This window comes from Brassica napus, chromosome C2 (assembly GCF_020379485.1).
Source record: "Brassica napus cultivar Da-Ae chromosome C2, Da-Ae, whole genome shotgun sequence".
NCBI classification, from domain to species: Eukaryota; Viridiplantae; Streptophyta; class Magnoliopsida; order Brassicales; family Brassicaceae; genus Brassica; species Brassica napus.
Genome location: NC_063445.1, coordinates 54,233,458 through 54,248,639, shown reverse-complemented (window position 1 = coordinate 54,248,639; position 15,182 = coordinate 54,233,458). Strand labels below are relative to the sequence as shown.

At 37.1% G+C, this 15,182-nt stretch overlaps 2 protein-coding genes and 1 long non-coding RNA gene across 3 annotated transcripts; 2 read left to right on the top strand and 1 right to left on the bottom strand.

Moving 5' to 3' along the window:
• The first annotated feature begins 605 nt into the window (after positions 1-605).
• LOC111202504 lies at positions 606-3,020 on the top strand. Its single transcript, XR_002655422.2, has 2 exons — positions 606-2,067; positions 2,796-3,020. It is a non-coding gene; the product is annotated as an uncharacterized LOC111202504 (long non-coding RNA).
• A 1,101-nt stretch (positions 3,021-4,121) lies between these two features.
• Positions 4,122-6,896, top strand: LOC106382545 (myrosinase-like). The gene is made up of 12 exons (NM_001316199.1): positions 4,122-4,298; positions 4,389-4,449; positions 4,531-4,592; positions 4,691-4,766; positions 4,860-5,025; positions 5,131-5,392; positions 5,515-5,630; positions 5,723-5,943; positions 6,045-6,079; positions 6,201-6,315; positions 6,448-6,550; positions 6,644-6,896. Exons 1-12 carry the CDS (start codon positions 4,122-4,124, stop codon positions 6,894-6,896), a joined length of 1,647 nt encoding a protein of 548 aa, NP_001303128.1.
• A 3,817-nt stretch (positions 6,897-10,713) lies between these two features.
• LOC106378910 lies at positions 10,714-13,238 on the bottom strand. The gene is made up of 6 exons (XM_013818961.1): positions 13,063-13,238; positions 12,618-12,783; positions 12,310-12,572; positions 12,019-12,190; positions 11,697-11,913; positions 10,714-11,498 (listed from the first exon to the last, which is right to left on the bottom strand). Exons 1-6 carry the CDS (start codon positions 13,236-13,238, stop codon positions 10,714-10,716), a joined length of 1,779 nt encoding a protein of 592 aa, XP_013674415.1.
• Positions 13,239-15,182: the final 1,944 nt, after the last annotated feature.

The following is a 15,182-nucleotide window of genomic DNA, read 5'->3' as shown; positions in this document are numbered from 1 at the left end:
TATGACTAAAGAGAATGAAGAGAGAATGAAGTGTGAATGAGTTGAATGAGGAGGGGTTGTATTTATAGGAAATTGCTTACGGCCCTCCGACGACTTTCCGACGGATGTAAAGCAGTCCGTCGGAATTCCGTCGGTATTTTCCAATCTCAAACGGCTATACAACGGTCATATAATTTGTCGGCAACGGTCACATGGTTCGTCGGAAATTCGTCAGAAAATTCTGACGGAATACCGATGACTGTACTGTTAATCGGAATGTCGTCGGAAGTTCGTCGGTATACTCCGACGAATTTCCGACGACTACAACGGTTACATTTTTTATCGGAATGTCGTCGAAAAGTCGTCAAAATATTCCGACGAGTCATGTTTCGTCGGAATTCCGTCGGAAATGACCGACGAAATTCCGACGACTTCAAATTTTTGGTTTTCGTCGGAAATTGGTCGGTAATCCGTCACAAACGTCCGACGACATTGATGTCCGTCGGAACCTCCGTCGGAATTCGGCGTATTTTCTTGTAGTGAATTCAACAGTTAAAGCGTGGAGTGACGGTGGCAGAAGCAAGACGAGATTTATGGCACTCAACTCTGGTTCCTTAACACAAGCCGACCACTCAAAATAATTCGGCTTCAAAGCAAGGAAAAGGCAGGGCGCAGCATCATTCGACCTCTTTTTGGACCGTTTAAGAACAGGAGACCCGAAAGCTCTGAAATCAGATGACTAGAAGAGCAGCCATGCTTTGGTGTTGAGAGAATCATACCGAGGAGAAGTCCCCAACGAGAGCGTCAAATCATCTTTTCTCCATAGATCCCCGAAAATAGAAGGAGAAATCTAGGAGAGCAACCGACTGAGGGGATATATGGAGACAGTTTTTTTCTAACAAGCGAGAAACAAATAACACTCTGGTTAAAAAAATTTTTACAGTGTTTATGTATTTGGATTATACCTCGATGGCTGCTCACGTTTTAAATATGACGACTGTTTTTTATGTTTTAAATACAAAATTTTAAATTTTAATATAATTTAGGGTGCACATGCCGCCACACCCTATAACCTGCCTTCGCCACTGTCCGTAACTCGTAGCTTAATGTAGTGCATTTTTTTTTGCTTAATTGTAGTGCATTTTTTTTTACATGGCAGTTTGCAGAAAGAGCGTGAAACCTTAGAAAAATCCAGTGTAAACTCGTAACGTAAATGTTATTTATATCCAGTAGTTCTCAAAAAAATGTTACTTACACTAAAACTTTTATAGAAGGCAGGCGATAAAGCACATAAATTTAATTAAATGTTTTATTCTTGAAATAATATGAACAGTTTATTTTAATTCATGTTTGAAGTCATAGCTAGCACTGTTTCAGGCATTTCAATAGAAGAATCTTTTGTCAAAAAGAATATCTAATTTTGAAAAACATAAAAAAATAAGTATAGAGCTAAATTATTGAATAAACTATAGGTTAACACAAGGTTCTTGCATTGCAACCCTTCGAATCATCTATAAACGATACAGAAAAAAGCAAAAAATGTTCTTTCGGAGACTCCGGTCTCATGTGATAAAGGCATACATGGAGAGGTCAAAAGAATCAAAACCAATAAGATATGTTGTGATTGTTTTTTTCTTTTCCTTTTTTTGATAGAGAAATTGGATTGTATATCACAAAATAAAATTATAATTCAGTTTATGACTATTTGACCTAATCTGCTAGGATACATCGTGTGTAATATGTATAAATGCAATTATGCCCCCATGATTAACCGGTTTCACCGTCTGCATTAAAATTAAATAAATATATAAACCTATTTTTACTTTATTGAGTTTTTACGTCGTGTAACTTCCCTGACCTTTCATTTTTAACACAAGGGAAGTAACTTCCGCTTATCTTCTCCTCTAAGATTAATTTCACGGCATCTCTCACAACTCCGGGGAAAGTCGTCGACAATCATTCCGGTGTCGGTGAAGGGCGTCGGTAATTGCTTGCGTATAAGGCGGATTGAAGCTCGAAAACTTCGAAAAGGTTTCTTCTTCCGAAACGTCAAGCCAGAGAATCGTCGAGGATTTGAAGTTCGAAAAGGTTAGTTCTTTCTGTGGTCATGCGCTTCGCCTTTCGTTTATGGTTATCCCCTCATTGCATGTCTGAATCCGCTTCTGTTGACATGTAGATCTGATTCTGGGGGTTTATATATGTCTGGCCTTTATGTATAATTGACTGACTCCTTACAATTTGTACTATGTAATCGTCAGTCTCTTTTGTTTCTATTACATGTCGAAGGTAGGTTTCACTGTTTGTAAATGCTTTTGTCTTTTGGTTTTGTTCTATTCCATGTATTCACTGTTCTATGTCATATGGTATGATCTGTTTTTAAGGTAGGTTTCGCTGTTTATAAATGCTTTTGTCTTTTGGTTTTGTTCTATTCCATGTATTCACTGATCTATGTCATATGGTATGATCTGTTTATAAGGTAGGTTTCGTTGTTTATAAATGCTTTTGTCTTTTGGTTTTGTTTTATTCCATGTATTCACTGTTCTATGTCATATGGTATGATCTGTTTTTAAGAAATCGGATTTTGGGGGCTTATTGTCTACCTGATGTACGTGTATCGCAACCGTTTGTTCCCGTTAATCCTTCGTATTTGTTCATGCGTGGTGTTTAGTACTCAATTTCCAAATTGTATTTTGTGTTGCTCTCGGATTTTAATCATGTTTTTAGCAGTCATGGTTTGTTCTATTCCATTATATAAATACATCAGTGTTGTTCTATTCCATTAGGTTGTAACAGTCTTTGCTATTTCATTTTGCTAGGCTCGCAATGGAAGAGTTGGAACTGCCAAGCAGATTGTACAAATACTATTCCATTATGTGGACCAGTAGTTATACTGTTGAATGAAGTTATAAGCATATACATTCCCCAACATTTATTATCATATGATTAGAGAACTATTACCTGATCGATGCGGTTAAGCATTAACTTCTTCTTTGTGTTCACCTTCTTCAGTTAAGCATTAACTTCTTCTTTGTGTTCACCTTCTTCAGTGTCTTTTGTTACAGAGGTAGACTAACAGGTTGGAGTAAATAGAATACACATATATTGAGAACATCACCACTTATTATCCACACGTTTTTAGTGATCACCGTGCCAACGTATGCGGTAAATACGTTGGTGACGTTGCCTTCTGGTAATGATGTGATGGTAAATAGTTTACAGGCCACTCATTTCCATACCATCGAATTTTAGCATGTGGTTAGGTGAAAATGGAATACTTGTATCAACTAGTTTCCACATGTTTTTACTGAATACCGTGATACCATATGCGATTTTTACAACTGCAACGTGTCTTCTGTAAAATATCAGCTACACATGTATATACCATTTCAAACACAGCGGAGATTACTATTCCATCTGAAACATAGCAGTCCTCTCCCTTCGCTCGCGGTAACCGGGAACTTGTACTGGAAAGGGGAAAAACCGGGCCTTTATTGGGCTAATTGTCATCGATTTCATTATGTCAAAATCAGCGTATATTCTTCATTTCTTTCTTTTTTTTGTATATACACCAAATTCTCCCTTTTTGATATATTGTGATAGCGGTGAAGCTCGTGAAAAGTGTGGCCTTGAATCGGTGTTACTCTAGATTCAACACTTGATAATGTTACGATAAAAATCTTCAATAACTTTATGGCGTTATGACGAAGCTTTGAACATTATTTACTACAACCAATCTTGATATATAATTCTTGTCGTTCAAGTTTCGCGCAAACCTTCGATATACACATGCTGCATTGCACCACTGTCGACGGATCAATTTGTAGATGTGACACAATTCGTGTTCCAAGTAGTACGTGTTCAGGTAAAAGGAAGACAAAATATGTGCTATGTAACTAAAAGAATTATCTGCAATAGATAATGGAAGACTAAAAAGTGGAAACAAACAAGAAATATAAGCAAAATAGGTGAGCACTGAGCTAAAGTAAGTGAATCCACGGGATTCATCTCACCTAAACCTCTCCCAAAATATCAAGATACTAAGACAAAAAATACATACGACACTCTTCTTTCGAAAAGGCTATATAAACCCTAGATGGGCACAAGGTTCCACACAACACAACACATACATCAACATATTAACCATGAAGCTTCTTCATGGACTCGCTTTAGTTTTTCTATTAGCTGCTGCGAGTTGCAAAGCTGATGAAGAAATTACTTGCGAAGAGAACAACCCATTCACATGTAGTAACACTGATATTTTAAGCAGTAAGAACTTCGGAAAAGATTTCCTTTTCGGTGTTGCATCTTCTGCTTACCAGGCATGTAGCAAATGTTGTCACACCATAATTTTGAAATAAAATATAAAACACTAAAATGCAACTTTGCATGGTTGTTTCTATTCATTTCAGATTGAAGGAGGGAGAGGTCGTGGTGTTAACGTTTGGGATGGCTTCAGTCACCGATACCCAGGTACGTCATAGTGTATATATATACATGAGATGAACGTCGGTTTATATGTACACGTATTAATGTATTTGTAATTACTATCAGAGAAATCAGGGTCAGATTTGAAGAATGGAGACACTACTTGTGAGTCATACACGAGATGGCAGGTTAATACAATGATACTCATACGACTGAACTATATATGTATAAAAACTATAAAACTATACGTGTGGATTGACATGTGATTAAAATATGTAAACTGCAGAAAGATGTAGACGTGATGGGCGAACTCAATGCTACTGGCTACAGGTTCTCCTTTGCGTGGTCAAGAATCATTCCAAGTATGTACATGTCATCGATTCGTTTGTATTTTAACTGGGATCATTTAGTTGAAAAAGTACTAATTAATGTACGACATATCTATACATGAGCAGAAGGAAAGGTGAGTAGGGGAGTGAACCAAGGAGGTCTTGATTACTACCACAAACTCATAGATGCACTCCTCGAAAAGAATATAACGCCTTTCGTTACCCTCTTTCACTGGGATCTTCCTCAAACACTCCAAGATGAGTATGAAGGTTTCTTAGACCGCCAGATCATGTATGTTTATATCTGTGCCATGCTTCTTATATTATTAATAAAAGAAGAAAAAGATTTGGTTTAGTTACATGCATTAATGAAATGATTCTATATTAATATGGTCAGACAAGATTTCAAAGACTACGCGGATCTATGTTTCAAAGAATTTGGTGGAAAGGTAAAGCACTGGATCACGATCAACCAGCTATACACAGTGCCTACAAGAGGCTATGCTGTCGGAACAGATGCACCAGGTCGATGTTCTCCTATGGTTGATACCAAGCACAGGTGTTACGGTGGAAATTCTTCAACAGAACCCTACATCGTTGCACATAACCAGCTTCTTGCTCATGCCACGGTCGTCGATCTTTACAGGACCAAATACAAGGTGAGTTGTCTCAATATGTGATAAAGATGGTGTAATGTAATCTTCTTCTTTTTTTTGATCAAAGGTGTAATGTAATCTAAGATATCTGATTCTAACTTAGTCATATATCACGTGACCAACAGTTCCAAAAAGGGAAGATTGGACCTGTGATGATTACAAGATGGTTTCTTCCATTTGATGAGTCTGATCCTGCCTCCATAGAAGCAGCTGAGAGGATGAACCAATTCTTCCATGGATGGTATATATATATATATATATATATATATATATAACCAAAAATGTATCAGTATATATTGCATATATGTATAATGAAAAATATACATGGATCAGGTACATGGAGCCGCTAACAAAGGGTAGATACCCAGACATCATGAGGCAGATTGTGGGTAGTAGGCTTCCCAATTTCACCGAGGAAGAAGCAGAACTCGTTGCTGGTTCATATGATTTTCTTGGTCTCAACTATTACGTCACTCAATACGCCCAGCCAAAACCGAACCCATATCCTTCAGAGACACACACTGCCATGATGGACGCTGGCGTAAAGCTCACATGTACTTGTCTATTACCACTTAGTTACAACCTTTTTATATATATAAATGTTTTATCTCTTTTTTGTGAGTGACCATCAGTTATTTCATTCTTGTGGTTACAGATGATAATTCACGTGGTGAATTTCTTGGTCCACTGGTATATATGAATGATCCACCCCTATGATTTCTAATTCATTTTATTTTTTCAATTTTCAATATAAGCACCACTAATTAGGTTTTCTTGATTGATATGTATATGTTTACTTCCCGTTTCTCAGTTTGTTGAAGACGAAGTAAACGGCAACAGCTATTACTACCCAAAAGGCATTTATTACGTTATGGACTACTTCAAAACCAAATACGGCGACCCTTTAATCTATGTCACCGAAAATGGTGAATTCTACATGCATCTCTTTTCATCTATAACATATACTAGTACTACTATAATTTGTGTATTTCGAAATAAATCCAAGAAACTGACTTTCAAATGTTATGTACTTTTTCATGTTATGTCGGTTTAATTAGGATTTAGTACCCCCAGTTCAGAAAACCGTGAGCAAGCTATTGCCGATTACAAGCGAATCGATTATCTATGCAGCCATCTATGTTTTCTCCGCAAAGTCATCAAGTGAGTGGATGCTACTATAAATGATTTTCTACATATGTTATATTCTTCTTCTTTCTTGGTAACATTTATATATATGATTGTTCTTGTTTTCAGGGAGAAGGGTGTCAACGTGAGAGGATACTTTGCATGGGCTCTTGGAGATAATTATGAATTCTGTAAAGGTTTCACCGTCAGATTTGGACTCAGTTACGTTAATTGGGAAGATCTGGACGACAGAAACCTCAAAGAATCTGGCAAATGGTACCAGAGATTCATTAACGGGACTGTCAAGAATTCTGCGAAACAAGATTTCCTCCGCTCAAGCCTATCTTCCCAGAGTCGGAAGAAGAGGCTCGCTGATGCATGAAACACTTTCCACCATCAAGATCATCTCTATATCTCTCACTCTTCCTACTTACTCAATAGATAAGGAGGTTCTTCGATCTACAATGTACTAAATAAACAATCTCAATAAAAAGATGATCAGTTATTAAATGAATAAAAATAATTTATCTACAGCTACATTATGACAAGTAAAGAGGACGAGGAAAGAGGAGAAATAACACAATTTAAAACATAAAACACTCAGAAATCTCAAACTAGTCTAGTGTAAAAAAAATATTAACGGACGGATTAGCCTAAATTCTCTAATTAGTTTAATAAGTGCAACTTATATAATAAAAGGTATCTTCAACATAATAAATAACAACCAAACCTAATACAAACTCAAAAGTTTCTAAACCAAAGTTCTATAATCCTCAACTAAAACTTTATGAGATCTCACATATGATCTTTTATCATTCATATAATTTTATTTGATTTTGTTACTTTTTTTTTGGAACAAACTACCTTTCATCCAATAAAATGGAAATACAATCTATCGTGGGAGGAGAGGTTTAGAGTAGCGAAGGAATTTTGTTACTTATATAATCAATAAACCCAAAAGAAGCTAAACCGCAATCCTTTGTTTTTATTTCTTTGTATTTCAACATTGTATTCTACTCTTGAATGATGGAAAAATAATATCAAGAATTGATAGTATCAGAAGTTTCTGAAAGAACATGTCATTTTCGGTTTCCTATATGGGCAATTCTCCTAAATATAACATTTTCAAGTTTTGATCACAAAAATATACCACATGGAGGAAAATGACCAAAATATTTCATTTAATAAGTAAAATGACCTTAATACCCTAGATATATATAAAAAATAATAAAGAAATAAAAAAATAATTTTTTTATAGTTTTAGATTACATGTTTTCAAATTCGAATTTTTTATTAAAAAAAAAAAATTTATTAAAAAAAAAATTCAAAATTTTTTTTTTATTTTTTTTCAAATTTTTTTTTTGTAATTTGAAAATACTTTTTGAAACTATTTAAATTTTTTTTATTTTCAAAATTTTAATATTTATTTTTTATTTTATAAATTTTTAAATCTCAATTCTAAATCTTCACCCTTAACTCTAAACCCTAAGATTTAGGTTAATTAACCATAGGGGTATAAGTGTATATTTACCTATCTAATGAAATATTTTTGTCATTTTGATTCTTAGAGTCTATATTTGTGACATTAACTTTTTTAGTGTTATATATCCTATGATATTTCCCTTCCTATATTCTTTAAGACTTTCTGCGGATCTCCCAAACCAAAAATAAAGACGTGGTTAGCCATTAATACAAACTTTGAAAAGCTTCTCTACGAGAAAGCTATGGAGATTTGGTTTGGAAGTAGATAATCTTTTTTCCATGTCTATAAATTTGCTATAGGTTTTCTCTTACATAAAGGTAGCATTAGATAGGTTTTCTCTTACATAAAGGTAGCATTAGATTGTAAAAAGGTTTTTTGAAGTGAATAAAATTTAAAATTCTTTCAAAAAAAAAAAAGCTTCTCTAACGTAATAGACCATTTTAAACTCACCATACGCACTGCAAGTAATAAAAACTATCATTTCTATTGCAATATGTAGTTTTCTTTTTTTTGTAAGTATGTGAATTTTTCATTACTCAAGATAATGATACAATGAAATATAAATAGAGTTTGAGAGATCAAATTCTAATGCATCTAGGATAGCTAATCAAAGCAAAGGTCTTAGAAAGTCCCCCAATGAAATTAAAAAGACTTTCAAAGATCAAAGACGAAGAATGTTTAATCATCAACTAAAGAACAGTGAAGCTTAACTAGAACATGATTTCAGAAAACCAAAAACAGTCCAGGAGTTTGAAGCTTAACAAACTAATACAACCTCTGTTTCTGTTATTCATACCGAAGTCAATACAAGCATATTTATACAGAGATCATCCTTAAAAATAGGAGATAACAACGACAGCTAATAATAGTTTATGTTTATCTAAACTATAAGTTTATCCTTATCTAATACTCCCTCTCAAGATGGAGCGTGAAGATCTCGAACACCCATCTTGGCAAGTAAGTAGACTAACTGTTGTCGACCAAGAGATTTAGTGAGGACATCAGCTAACTGTTCCATTGTACCAATATGATGAGTCGCAATAATCCCAGCTTGAATATAGTCTCGAACAAAATGACAATCGACCTCGACATGCTTCGTTCTTTCATGGAACACTGGATTGTTTGCAATATGAATAGCCGCCTTACTGTCACACTGAAATGGAATAGGAAGACGTTGCTTGATTCCTAACGAGTTCATGACACCAATCATCCACTTGAGTTCACTACAAGTCATAGCCATAGCTCGATATTCAGCTTCTGTTGATGATCTCGACACTGTTGGCTGTTTCTTTGTCTTCCAAGACACAAGAGAGTTTCCCATCATAACAATATAACCCGTGAGAGACTTCCGCGTCAAGGGACACGCTGCCCAGTCTGAGTCACTGAAGGCAGAGAGCGACAGATCACTTGTGGAGCTTAGCAAAATACCTTGCCCCGGTAGACCTTTCAAATAACGAACCAACCGAAGTGCTGCTTCCCAGTGCTTTTGTCGTGGTTGTTGGAGAAACTGAGCAAGAATGTGCACTGGATAATTCAACTCTGGTCTTGTTATGGCCAAATAAACTAGCCTTCCCACCAATCGTCTGTACTGAGACGGTTCTGTATAGTAAGCCCCTTTGTCACGAGCCAAATTATGGTACTGCTCCATTGGTGTATCCACTGGTTTCGATCCTAGGAGTCCACACTCAGACACAATATCCAGAGCGTATTTTCGTTGGGACAAGTAGATACCTTCATTGCTTCTTAACACTTCAATCCCTAGAAAATATTTCAAACCTCCCAAATCCTTCATATGAAAATCACGATGCAAGTGCTCTTTGAACTTCTGAATCAGTGTAGGATTATCACCACCAATAATCAAATCGTCAACATACACTAAAACAAAGAGAGTAGTGTTGTTGCGATGTAATGTGAACAATGAGTAGTCAAGTCGATTTTGTTTGAATCCAAACTCCAGAAGAGACTTAGACAGCTTAGCAAACCAACAACGTGGAGCTTGCTTCAAACCATATAAAGCTTTATTTAACTTGCAGACCTGATTAGGTTTCGATGAGACAAAGCCAGAAGGTAACTTCATGTACACTTCTTCTTCAAGATCACCATGAAGAAACGCATTATGTACATCCATTTGATGTAGTTCCCACTGTCGAGCAGCTGCTATACCTAATAGAATGCGCACCGTATTCATCTTCACAACTGGGGCAAATGTTTCATTATTGTCAACACCTTCTTCCTGTTTGTTTCCACACGCAACCAAGCGTTCTTTGTATCTCTCCACTGTGCCGTCGGCATTAAACTTTATTTTGAATATCCATTGGCATCCTATGGCCTGTTTCCCTGGTGGTAATGTGGTAACAGTCCACATACCATTTTCTTCAAGAGCATTTATCTCTCCCGAAGATGCATCTCTCTAGCGTTTGTCTTTCATGGCTTCTTTAAAGGATTTTGGCTCAATGTGAGACTCAACTTCCAATAGAAAAGCATGTACGTGTGGAGCAAGTTTATCAAAGGAAACATATTTATCCAATGGATAGGTACACTTACCTGAAGACGATGTATCAGGCGAGTGAGGAGCATGTGAGGGTTTTTCATTGATACGTGTAGTGTATGTAACATAAGGACCCATTAGAACTGAAGTTTTCTTGGTTTGATGTCCTCTACCCAATTGTGTAGTCTCTGTCAAAGTCTCTGGCTGTTCTGTCGGGGGATTTTGTGTTTATCTTGGTTCTCCACTTGTGTGTGGTTCAGCAATGGTCGGAGAAATGGGTTCTGTGGTTGTGTCAAGTGCTGCAGGATCATTGTTTGCTGGTGTATTCAAAACTCCCCCTGTCTCCAATATTTCCGTAGAATGGAATGGATCAAAGTCATCGTCAAATGTCGCAGGATGTGTAGAGAGTTGGACTGGTAGTGAATCATCTGTGGTTGTAGATGTCTTGGTTGTAGTAAACGGAAACATATCCTCATGAAATTCTACATCACGAGAGACAAAAAAATTTTCTGTTTCAAGGTCACAAACGACCCAGCCTTTCTTGCCCATAGGGTAACCAAGAAATACACACCGAGTGCTTCTTTCATCAAACTTATCTTTGCCACGTGCTATCCGTTGTGCGTAACAGAGTGTGCCAAATACTCGTATATGCTCATATGTTGGTGATTGTCCATGAAGCATCTCATACGGTGTCTTATTGTGTAAAATGCGTGATGGTGTTCTGTTGAGTAAGTAAGTCGCAGCTAAAATGCTTTCTCCCCAAAATTGTTTTGGTAGGTTTCCTTGGAGCAGTAGAGCACGAGCAATGTTAAGTATGTGGCGATGTTTTCGTTCGACGCGTCCATTCTGCTGTGGTGTCTCCACACACGAAGTCTGATGTATGATTCCCTGAGCTGCAAAGAACTCTCGAAGGCAGATAAACTCAGACCCATTATCACTGCGCACTATCTTAATCTTTTTGTTAAACTGTCTTTCAGTGTAAGCACAGAACGTTTTCAACGCTTGTGGAGCAGCTTTTTTCTCCAGTAAGAGTATTGTCCAGACAGCTCTAGAGAAGTCATCAACAATAGTTAGAAAATATCATGCTCCTGAGGTAGAACGTTCATGATATGGACCCCATAAATCACAGTGTATTAAGGCAAAACAATCATCAACTTTATTAATGCTAATTGGAAACACAGCTCGGGTTTGTTTGGCACGATGACAAGTACCACAAGAACTCTCTAAAACACCAACACTATTTTCAAATCCAGCAACTGAAGATAAAACTGAAAGAACTGCAGAAGATGGATGACCCATGCGTGCATGCCACAAATCTCGAGTCTGAAGTGATTGTCCGTGATTTGCTTGAGCCGCAACAGTCCCCAAATATCGAAAAACTCCATTATGCTCTTCACCCGCACCAATCAAAGTCTTCGAGGCGAGGTCCTGTATCACACAAAAATTCTTAGTAAACAGAACGAAACCAGCAATATCGTGAAGTAATTGTGACACGGACATAAGAGTTGTTGAAAGATGTGGTGCATAAAAGACATGTCTCAGCAAGAGACGTCCGCCAAGGTTCAGTTTTCCCTGTTTTGTGGCCCAAGTTATGTTCCCATTAGGCAACGTGATCGGACAAGGAGGTATGGAAATAACATCACTTAAGAGATTAATTTCTCCAGTCATGTGATGAGAAGCTCCTGAGTCGATGATAATGTCGAATCTGCTGTTTGTGCCATAAAAGACAAGTTTTTCTGTCTTACCCGAAAGCTTCTCATTGTTTGTTGATGCTGATTTTTGTGAGCTCATAAACTGTGTGCTGATTTTTGTGAGATCATAAACTGTGTCAAAGTGGCCCATTGTTCTGGTGTGAGGTTTGGAATCCCTGATGTCTGAGTTTCAGTCGAGCCAGAGGAGTCCACATTAGTGTTGTATGCACGGAACCCTGATCCACGACCTCCACGTCCTCTGCCTCCTTGCATATCACCTCTTCCTCTTCCTCCTTTCTCCATTCCTCTGCCAGCTGCAGGTTTGGTATTTTTGTTTTCTGTCCACCACTCTGGATACCCAATGACTTGAAAACATTGACTTGCTTCATGTCCTTGCTTTCCACAATGAGAGCAGACAGAGTTGTTTCACGCAAAACGGACTGCAGCAGCTTGGGCATTAGTCAGTGACTGTTGTGATGACTGAGATGTTTGTGTGGTTGCGGATAGTCCAATAACAGATGTCTTTTCTTCTTGTCGCACAACATCCAGATGGCGTTCTTCCTGAATGATTTGCGAGTACACAGACTCAAGATTGAGTTCTGCTTGCCTGCTCAACAGATTGGAACGAGTTATACCAAAACGTGAGTTGTCTAAGCCCATGAGAAATTGGTGAACCCGTATCTTCTATTCCTTCTTCTCATATTTGAGCATTGAAGCACAATCTGAATCGCCACAACAGCATGTAAAACCTTTGTCAAGATTTGCAAGATCATCCCACAAGATCTTTATTCTCCCAAAATAAACTTCCACCATGTCTCCGTTCTGTTTTCAAGAAGCAATATCAGCATGAAGCTGATGAATACGAGTATCATCGCTGATTGAGAACCTTCGTTTAAGGCTACTCCACATGACCTTTGCACTATCTACAAGAGATATAGACGGACGCAGCTTTGGCTCAACACTGCTGTAAATCCACCCAATGATCATGGAGTTCACCATGTCCCACTTCTCTGCATCCTCTGGTTTGTCAGCAGGTCTCTTTGGTTCCATCAATAAACCCATGTTTTCGTTTTGCTTTCAACGAATTGAGCATCAATTTTGCCCAACGCTCATAGTTTGCTCCATTCAAGAGAATGGGTGTCTGTGCTTGTCCTGTATTTTCTGATGGATGAAGGTAGTAGGGTGAAACAAGCGTTGTCATGTCAACAGGTTTTGGATCGGACGCCATAGTTAATCAAAGAACAAGATGATCAAGATAATTCTCACCGCAATACGATGGTTCAAGGGTTAATTAGCTTGGAAAAAAAAATTATTTGTGTGGCTCTGATACCATAACAAACTAATACAACCTCTGTTTCTGTTATTCATACCGAAGTCAATGCAAGCATATTTATACAGAGATCATCCTTAACAATAGGAGATAACAACGACAGCTGATAATAGTTTATGTTTATCTAAACTATAAGTTTATCCTTATCTAATAAAGCTTACTCTTGTAGCTGGTACCTGCACCAAGAGCATTAAACATCAGAGTATATGAGCCGGAGAATAAGCCTAGGAACCGAAGCTTATCCCAAAGGCGACTTCGAAAGGAATCAAATCGAAGCAGGTTTTACTAAGTCCTGGTCCGGCTAACATCCGGTGAGGTCCACTCCAGACACGGAACAACTCCAAAGTAACGTGACGGTTCCTTGAAAACCCTATTCTGATGAAAAGAATTCAACAGTTAAAGCGTGGAGTGACTGTGGCAGAAGCAAGACGAGGTTTATGGCACTCAACTCTGGTTCCTTAACACAAGCCGACCACTCAAAATAATTCGGCTTCAAAGCAAGGAAAAGGCAGGGCGCAGCATCATTCGACCTCTTTTTGGACCATTGAAGAACAGGAGACCCGAAAGCTCTGAAATCAGATGACTAGAAGAGCAGTCATGCTTTGGTGTTAAGAGAATCATACCGAGGAGAAGTCCCCAACGAGAGCGTCAAATCATCTTTTCTCCATAGATCCCCGAAAATAGAAGGAGAAATCTAGGAGAGCAACCGACTGAGGGGATATCTGGAGACAGTTTTTTTCTAACAAGCGAGAAACAAATAACACTGTGGTTAAAAAAAAAATTTACAGTGTTTATCTATTTGGATTATACCTCGATGGCTGCTCACGTTTTAAATATGACGACTGTTTTTTATGTTTTAAATACAAAATTTTAAATTTTAATATAATTTAGGGTGCACATGCCGCCACACCCTATAACCTGCCTTCGCCACTGTCCGTAACTCGTAGCTTAATGTAGTGCATTTTTTTTTTTGCTTAAATGCAGTGCATTTTTATACATGGCAGTTTGCAGAAAGAGCGTGAAATCTTAGAAAAATCCAGTGTAAACTCGTAACGTAAATGTTATTTATATCTAGTAGTTCTCAAAAAAATGTTACTTACACTGAAACTATTATAGAAGGCAGGCGGTAAAGCACATAAATTTCATTAAATATTTTATTTTTGAAATAATATGAACTGTTTATTTTAATTCATGTTTGAAGTCATAGCTAGCACTGTTTCAGGCATTTCAATAGAAGAATCTTTTGTTAAAAAGAATATCTAATTTTGAAAAACATAAAAAAATAAGTATAGAGCTAAATTATTGAATAAACTATATGTTAACACAAGGTTCTTGCATTGCAACCCTTCCAATCATCTATAAACGATACAGAAAAAAGCAAAAAATGTTCTTTCGGAGACTCCGGTCTCATGTGATAAAGACATATACATAGAGAGGTCAAAAGAATCAAAACCAATAAGATATGTTGTGATTGTTTTTTTCTTTTCCTTTTTTTGATATATTGTGATAGCGGTGAAGCTCGTGAAAAGTGTGGCCTTGAATCGGTGTTACTCTAGATTCAACACTTGATAATGTTACGATAAAAATCTTCAATAACTTTATGGCGTTATGACGAAGCTTTGAACATTATTTACTACAACCAATCTTGATATATAATTCTTGTCGTTCAAGTTTCG

Bases quoted from the DNA above. Each gene is read 5' to 3' on its own strand.
- LOC106382545 (NM_001316199.1), top strand. From the start codon at position 4,122: ATGAAGCTTCTTCATGGACTCGCTTTAGTTTTTCTATTAGCTGCTGCG. The intron at 4,593-4,690 runs GTTAATACAATG...TGTAAACTGCAG, and splicing joins AGTCATACACGAGATGGCAG to AAAGATGTAGACGTGATGGG. The intron at 5,393-5,514 runs GTGAGTTGTCTC...CGTGACCAACAG, and splicing joins TTTACAGGACCAAATACAAG to TTCCAAAAAGGGAAGATTGG.
- LOC106378910 (XM_013818961.1), bottom strand. From the start codon at position 13,238: ATGGGTTTATTGATGGAACCAAAGAGACCTGCTGACAAACCAGAGGAT. The intron at 12,784-13,062 runs GTTCTCAATCAG...TCTGTTGAGCAG, and splicing joins TGGAGTAGCCTTAAACGAAG to GCAAGCAGAACTCAATCTTG. The intron at 12,573-12,617 runs GTCCGTTTTGCG...CATTGTGGAAAG, and splicing joins CTAATGCCCAAGCTGCTGCA to CAAGGACATGAAGCAAGTCA.